General features: G+C 49.9%; 1 protein-coding gene across 1 annotated transcript in view; it reads left to right on the top strand.

Annotated features, from left to right (window-relative positions):
- Positions 1-8,517, top strand: part of Slit1 (slit guidance ligand 1) — a 149,071-nt gene that overhangs the window by 13,393 nt on the left and 127,161 nt on the right. The window contains exons 2-3 of the mRNA XM_005352276.3: positions 4,825-4,896; positions 6,764-6,835. Of these exons, the coding sequence (XP_005352333.1) occupies positions 4,825-4,896; positions 6,764-6,835 (144 nt within the window). The remainder of the gene's footprint in view (positions 1-4,824; positions 4,897-6,763; positions 6,836-8,517) is intronic.

The following is an 8,517-nucleotide window of genomic DNA, read 5'->3' as shown; positions in this document are numbered from 1 at the left end:
GCACTCGAGAGGCAGAGGCAGGCGGATCTCTGTGAGTTCGAGACCAGCCTGGTCTACAAGAGCTAGTTCCAGGACAGGCTCCAAAACTACAGAGAAACCCTATCTCGAAAAACCACAAAAAAACAAACAACAACAACAACAAAAAACTTTGCTCAGGGGCTGGGAGGGGGTATCGTTCATCATTCTCATTTTACAGATAGGGAAACTGAGGCACAGAGGATTTGAGCTCCAGGCCTAAGACCACACAGCTAGTGTGGTGGTAGAACAGGGACTGTTCCCTGGCCCGAGTTTTTTCCTACTAAGACCATGCTTAGCTGGGTGGGGTGGGAGCCTGCGGATGCTGCTGCTTGGGCTGCTGCTTGGGCAAAACTCTGGGTCTTACTACAGGAGAGCCTAGAGCACTCAAGGGACCTTAGCTCTGTCTAAAGTCTTACTGTGCCTGAGGGCACAGGGTGATGAGGCAGGAGGAAGCCAAAAAACATCAGGCTTCATGGTGTAGGGGAAGAAATCTGGCCTGGTTTCCTCGTTTCCTCACCACTATGGGCTGTGCCCCACTGGGCAAGTGGCTTCTCTATTTTGTGCCCATTCTGCTCTGCTGCTGCGAACATCAGCAGGTTGGGAAGAGCAGACCTTCTGCTAGGGAGCTGTGAGTGTGATAGGACTAAGTGCTGGCAGCGGGTACAGAATACGAACCTCGCAGGACCCGGTAAGGAGCAGTGGCAGCTGTGGGCCTCAGCCGCAAAGCCTTGGGGAGCCCAGGTCAGCCTATATCCGGAACCCCTCTGAGCCTTGTGGGCACACTACCTGCTGCTCTGACTGCAGTGGTCGTGGAGGGGTCCCAGCAGCATGTCTTCTGGGAGAGGGTCTCCATGGCAACACTCTGGGACTACCTGTTGGAGGATAGAGGCCCGGATGCTGTATTCTAGCAAGAGGCCATGGTTACCCTACTGAGGCAAGGCCTTGACGACCTTGGGAAGGTCAGTCTCTGCTAAGGCCTATACAATGTTTCTAGGTTGCAGCTATACATGGGAAAGAAAGGGCACTTAGATCTGGTCAGTGAGAGTAAGGGTCCATGGGGCAGATGGGGCTGGGACAGTAGTCCAGGAAAGTACCATCAGGGAAAGAGGCTGTACTTGTGTTGTTGTGTGAACCATAGTCCCAATCCTTGCCCATCCAGTCCCTTTCACATGGTGATGGAGTGTTGGATAGGAAGAGAGGAGGAGGGGGCTGGCTTGAGGTGTGTGTCCCAGTGTACTCACTGGCTGGGTGAAAAGGGAGCTATGCCGGTGCCACCCATAGTCAGGAATTCCTGCCTGCCAGTCCACCTCCACCCGACTTAGTGGGCATTCTGTGTTCTGGGCTTCCTGAGTTCCATGTTGGTCCTGTCTCAGGCAGACAAGTCCTATCGTTAGTCTTTTCTTGGTTTGGTCAGTGGCATGCTGGGAATATGCTATAGCCATCTGCCTTAAAAAACAAGGAGGCCCAGTGCGAGCCCATTACCCATGGTGTAGCAGAAACCAGAGCCAGACCAGTGACTCATAACAGTGAAGTTACAAGTATAGATGTCTGGACTAAAGGGTGAACTGTGACTCCCTGTGCCAGCTTCACGACCAGATTCTTCTTCTTTCTTATTTTTATCTTTATTTTTGTTTTCTTTTGTTTTTCTTTTTTTTTAAAATTTGGTTTTCTTTTGGGGAGGTTCCAAAGGCAGGGGCAGATACGAGGGGACAGGGAGACAAGTGGGATTGGGGTGTGTGATGTGAAAGCCACAAAGGATTGAAAAAAGTTTTAACAAAATTGGTCTTAGCAAGTTTATCTGAAGCACGTGTAAGTTTACCTCAGCTAGATAAGTGTTGTATCCAAAGAAAACAGACTCAAGAGAAAAATATTCTAGAATATCCGTGGAGATTATCCCTGTGGTTATTCCCAGAGATATGTGGTTTTCATTTTTTCTTTCTTTTCCAGGAACTTGAAAAAATATTCACACATCACTAATTTTTAATTAAACATTTTTTCCATTTAAAAATTTTATTTTATTATTTAAAAATTTTTAAATGAAATCAGTTGGGTACTATGTTGGATTATGAAAATTAAAGTGCAGAAAAGCAAGCTGAAAAGGTACTAAAGTCATCCTATGTCTAACCACTCAGTTATAGCTATTACCATGCGGCTCCAGGCTCAGTGCCCCCTGTGCACACATCTGTGTATGTGTGTGAGTCTGCTGGGAGGACATACATGGCTTTCATGGAACACAGGCTGCCTTGTGACCCGGCACTAGGTTCCGTGTGCCATTGTTCTAACGTTTTTGTTCCTATAATCCATCAAAGATGTACTTTTATTTTATTTTTTTAAGATTTATTTATTTATTATGTATACAACATTCCTTCCATGTATGCTTGCATGCCAAAAGAGGGCATCAAATCTCATTACATATGGTTGTGAGCCACCATGTGGTTGCTGGGAATTGAACTCAGGACCTCTGGAAGAGCAGTCAGTGCTCTTAACCGCTGAACCATCTCTCCAGCCCAAAGGTGTACCTTTACAATGAGAAAGACGAATCTACCAAAACGACCTGTGCTATGACCCAGAGTTTCATCACGCTGGCTCCGAGGAAGGCTGCCACGCTGCCGTCAGTTAGCCGCCATCAGAGCCAGTTAGCAAGGGTTCCTGGAGACGGTTCCAGGGCTTGAGGAATAGTTGTGTTGCAGAAGGCACAGATTAGTGGCCATTCCAGGAAAGAATATTTAGATCAATAAGGTAAAGCCTTGGCATTGACGAGAACCCCTGTCACAAGGAGACGATGCTTCTCACAACAGTTAGAATGAGGAAGGGACCATGTCGATGGTCTGGCAACTTGGAGCATCACTGAAGCCCCCTCTGATCCTACTACAAAAGGGACAGGAACAGAGAGTCTCAGGCACAGAGAGTGATGGGTCAAATGAATTACTGGCTTGTCACCTTTGATTGACAGCCTGGGCCCTAGGGTCAGAAGGTCATGTCTAAGGGTTCTGTCATCTCTCAGTTGTTTTCCTTGGGAGCACACCCAACACTGGAGAACTGTCCTGCCCTCATCTTTCAGATGGCCACGATGGCAACTCAGGTGAGCACTGAGTTTCCTGGGGGCATTGTCTAGACCACATAGCTCTCAACACAATCCAGGACAAAGTGCCTTGGGCTTGGTTTGAGCTCACAGCCATACCTGGAACTTTTGGTCACTGTTTGGTTAAGTGAGAGCGATTTACAGGTGAACATGGAATATGTGTGTGTGTGTGTGATGTGGGAGGTCCTACTGTATATGTGTTGCTTTTATTGGTTAATGAATAAATCTGCTTTGGCCTATGGCAGGGCAGAATATAGCCAGGCTGGAAGAGATATATAGAGAGAGTAGGTGGAGTAGGAATCAGATGCCAGAGCTTTACCCAGTAAGCTGCAGCCTTGTGGTGATACATAGAATAATAGAAATGGGTTAATTTAAGATATAAGAGGCAGCAAGAAAGATGCCTAATTCGTTGGCCAAGCAGTGTTGTAGCTTATGTAGTTTCTGTGTGATTATTCGGGTCTGGGCATCTGGGAAATGAACGAGCAGTCTCTATTTGTGTATATTGGGTGCGGCATTTAGGTTGATGAAAAGCATGCAGGTGATGGTGGCAGTGGTGGTTAAGAAGAGTTGGTGTGGCTCCTGCCTCAGGGATGTATTAGATGCTGGAGGGGACAGCTGGGGTCTGAGTGTGTGTTGTGGTGGCTCAGACAGCGCACGAACTTTCTGGTACTGAAGTTTTCAGAGAACTTTCCCTTTGGCATGGCCTGGCTTCCTGAGGCTGAGCAGATGCTTTGGGAAGAGGAATTGCAGGACGGAGTCTGAAAGAACACTAGGAGGCGGGGTGGAAAGGGGCCATACGGCTTCTGACGTGGGGTCTGTGTCTAGCCTGCCGGTGAGGATGCAGGTCAGAATCTGTTCTCGTTTCTGTAGGAGGGTCAAGGAAAGGGCGGATGTGACCTTCGAAGGGAAGACGGCAGACACCCAGGGTGGTGGGTGAGAAGGAGCCGCAGCATTAGTAGGTCTGGCCTCTGGGATAGGATTTCAGGCTCCTTGGCCAGGTCCTCCAGGTTCCTAACTGCCTCAGGAATGGCCTTATGGGCTCTTGTACAAACCCTTCATTGGCTCCTTGCTTTTTCTCTGCTTGCTTTCTCAGGCACTGTGCTTGCTTGGACCCACAGCCCCCAACTCTTTGTCTGTCTCCCACTCAAACTCGGACCGACTGACTCAGTGGCTTTTCCTTGAGTTTGCTCCACGCTGCCTCAGGCAGGCCTTGTCTTGTGGTACTCAGCTCAAGTCTCACTTCCTCAGTGTTCCTGAACTGCATGACCCTCCCGTGTTTCTCCTGCCAGCATAAGGCACTGCCACCCATGATGATATTGCAGTGTCCCTAAGGGCAGTCATGGTCTTTACCTGTTTATGAGGCTGTCACAATTGGCACCCTTCATTTTATGGGTACGGAGTCTGAGGTTTGGTTAGAATAACCCAGAATGTCCCCCACCCCCCACCAGATTCCTCTGGGACCTATCTCTCCATCTAGGTGAGTCCCCAGAGTAGAGTCACCTTTGTGGGTTTCTGCAACCCCCAGCCGTGTGCCATGTTCGTGGTTCCTGCTGCAGGAATGTGAACTGCATAGTGGCTCAGGCTTGATGGGCTTCTTGGCTGGGAGGGTGAGAGCGTGCTGAGGTAACCGGCTTGATCCGAGCCAGGTGGAGGGGAGTCTGAGCTGAGCCCTGGGGGCCCAGACCACTCAGTTCACCACTTCCTTTCCCCCCTTTCTCTGCCAGGGAGCTCAATGGCAACAACATCACACGGATCCATAAGAATGACTTCGCTGGGCTGAAGCAGCTCCGAGTGCTGTGAGTACGGGTTGCTGTCCCCCTCAGGGTCTGCCTCTCTCCTCACTCCCTGCCTTGGGTCTCTAGACGGAGTTCTGGAGGGGAGGTAGGGAATCACAAGCTAGCCCAGGCCTTCTGTTGTGGAGTCAGGAGCCTCCTGAGTGGATGAGGGGTGATGCTGAGCATCCTGACCCAGAGAGGCTACTGCCTTTCACGTGGCTGAAAAGAATGGCGGAGGACTTGAATGGGACAGTCTTGGCCCTTTCTATCTCTGGGACTGAAGGAAGAGCAGGCGGCATGGAAAATCCACAGGTCTCTGCTTAGCTTGGTTTTCTCCAGTGGAGCACCAATGGCTGGAACCTGAACTACAGACAGGCTTTGCTTAGGCTCTGGAGGCTGAGATGCTGGATCAGTCCTGATCTGTCTGCTGGGACGTCACTTGGTCTGGCTCCCCAAGCACACAGAGAGGACTCACTAATCCCTGGGTATCGGGGCTCACCCCCATTACCACATCACCTTCCCAGTGTCCCTAACAGCCCTGCCTCTAAAACATCATACAGGGCTGTAGATTCAATGTATCGGATGGAGGGGAGGAGAGCACAATGCATCAGATGGAGGGGTCGGAAATGCAGCGTAGCCATCATCTCCAGTGATCTCAGAAGGACTCCTCGGTGAGGCCGCAGGCCCTGGCCGAGAGGGTGCTGAGGGGGACAGAAGACAGGCATGACTTCACTCAGCTGTCTGAGTGGAGATCCTGGAAGTGGCCAGTACTGCCCGGCTAAGCAGCAGCCCATCCGTAGTGCCTGCCAGGCAGTGCAGAGATGAGAGGCTCATTTTGGGTCTCCACCCCTCTGTGCTCTGCTGATATTGGGGAGCAGAGGCAGCCTTGCCACACAGGGATCCGACCTCACCCCTCAGTTAGCTTTGGAGGCCCTGCCCCATCTGGCTGGCAGGAAACTCACCATCACACAAGCAGAACCCTTTAGCTCCCACTCAGGATAGTTAGTACAAGTGTTCAGAACTGCACACTTCACAGTTCTGGGGGCCTTGGGGTGAGTGGGGGGGCCTTGTGGATGATCCACCTTGAGGTTGGGGGCAATGAGTTCCTGGAGTCTTTGCTGCTCTAGAACCGAACCACATTGACCAAAACTTTCCTCTTCCCATCCTGGGGAATCCTCCTCTCTTCCTGGAACCCCTCCCATAGGCCTCCAGCAGAGAGAAAAGTATACATTAAAACCCTGCCTGAAGCATGCAGGAGCATGCAACCCATCTGCTTGGGAGAGGACAGGGGAGAGAACGCAGGAGAAAAAGTACTTCAGCATCTCCAAAATGATCACGCAGCATCCCATGTCTTGGTGAAAAATGCTGCCCACCAGTCAGATGCTCCGAATCAGAGCATGCTGGTGGGGAAGTTGCAGAATCCCATGAAGCCAGGTGGTTGCTTGGCCTGGGCACCCGCTCCTTTCGTTAGCAGATGGGCCTAGGCGGACTATGGTGCAGACAGTGGGGGTGTTGTCTGGCAACTAGCATTCTTGCTTATGTGTGTGGGCTCTGCCCAGTTGGGATAGCTTTCCTCCGCCGTGCTGGCCATGTCTCTTGGGTGCATGCTCTGGGCCAAAGCACAGCATGTGCCCCTGAAGCCTAGCACCTTCGTCGAGCATAGCGTGAGCATTGGCACTGTGCCGCTCTGCCAGCCAGAGTTTGCTGTGGGACCTGAGCCGGGGAATGTGTGAAGCTGTGACCACTTCAGTTGGAACTAGGATCTACCTGGGGCCTGGGAAAGGCTCGTGTCCCACTTCTGAGTCCACATTGCTCTAGTAAAGCTTGTTGGAGTTCCTAGGAACCCTTGCTTAGCATCCTATAGCTCTTTTGTCTCTTTGTCTCCCAGGCAGCTGATGGAGAACCAGATTGGAGCTGTGGAGCGCGGAGCTTTTGATGACATGAAGGAGTTGGAGCGACTGTGAGTATAGGATGTAGGCTGGGGAGTGTGCTGGGGTTGCCAGAGAGGGTGTCAGCAGGCCTGAAGTGGGGGGGGCGTGTCCCAGCCTCACCCTGCCTGATAGTCCCTTGTGAGATGCTAATAGAGAAAAAAAATAGTAACCAGCCCCCATTCCCATCCACGGTGTAGCCCTGCTGTTAATCTCAGAACATGTGATGGCAAAAATTCATCCAACTGGAATTCCTTCCGCCCATCTTTCCTGAGGGGTGGCTGCCGTTCATTGATTTTGGATTCATAAAGGATGTCACTGGTGTGCCCAGCAGAAATACCAGGGAAGCCCCCTGTAACTGGAGGTTTCTCTCCCGCCCACCAGTTCCCGAATAACCACTCTGAGGCTTAATATTAATTACAAACTGTTTGGCCTAGTAGCTCAGGCTTGTTATTAACTAGCTCTTACAACTTAAAATAACCCATTTTTATTATTCTATATTTTACCATGAGGCTCATGGCTTGTTATATCTTGCTTCCCTTGTGGCTGCTGGCATCTTCCTGATTCGCGCCCCCCCCCCCCCTTTTCCCTTTATCTTTGCTTGGATTTCCTGCCTGGCTCTATTCTCCTTGGCTATTGGCCAAATCAGCTTCTTTATTAACCAACGTTAATAAGACATATTCACAGCATATACAGAAGGGCATCCTACATCAGTCCCCGAACCTGAGGCATGCTGTCTTAGCTACAGGTACACAGCACAGCAATGAGGAAGTAGAGACATTCTCAGGGTTTCATGGCTTGCTTCTGAGTGGGGCTTTCAATTTTGAAACTGGGTCTTCTTAAATTTTCTTTATTTTACATTGGTGATAAAGAAAAAGAAAAGAACCTAGTGGGTGATGATGGGAGCAGACACTTCGCCCCTTTGGTCCTGCAAAATGGTTTGGATGCAGATGCTGGGAGAGTCCCAAAGGTTATGTTCTTGGACCAGAAAGTTCATTTTATATTAAGGAACTGACTGGAAAACTGGCTAGAAATTCATAATTCTGGGTATTCTTTGCAAATTACCAAAAATTAAAAAGAGCCATTTGGGTATAGGTAAGATACGTCAGGACTGAAACACCACCAACATCCCTGGGACGTGCTCAGAACGTGAATTAGTCAGAAGGGCAGAAACTGATGTTTGTATAACTAAAATCAGAGGGCGCATGCGTGTGAGAGAGAGACAGAGACAGAGTGTCAGGAGTGTCGCAGAGGAGGGAGACAGTTGAGACCATTAGCTCTTAGTAATGCCAAGAGAGGAGGCAATGGGATACTTCTCTTTTGTTCTTTGTGCTTCTTTTCTTTCTCTTTTCCCTTGATTTTCTCACGACGACTTTCTATGGCAATCACAGCTAATTCTGAGTGCCTTCCGCTGCCAGGTGCTAGGTGAAGCCCTTGACCCTGTAGCACGCCATCTAACCCCGAGATAATGCTCCTGCAAGTGGCATTCCACAGATGAGAGACCAAGGTGCCCAGAGGCTAAGCCGCCTGTGCAGAAGAAGGGATTAAAACCAGATTGTTTTGCCTTCAAAGCTTAGACTCTTAATGAGTAAGACCTAATTAATCTCTCCCTTTCATTTTTATGCCAAAGAAAACAAAACATTAAACAAAGAGAAAAGGCATGTTTGCTTCATTGTCTTCTTGCCGCCCAGAAAATCCCCCCTCCAGTTCCCCC

Source organism: Microtus ochrogaster, chromosome 8 (genome assembly GCF_000317375.1).
Source record: "Microtus ochrogaster isolate Prairie Vole_2 chromosome 8, MicOch1.0, whole genome shotgun sequence".
Lineage (NCBI taxonomy): Eukaryota > Metazoa > Chordata > Mammalia > Rodentia > Cricetidae > Microtus > Microtus ochrogaster.
This window is presented reverse-complemented; position numbering and strand designations above follow the sequence as displayed.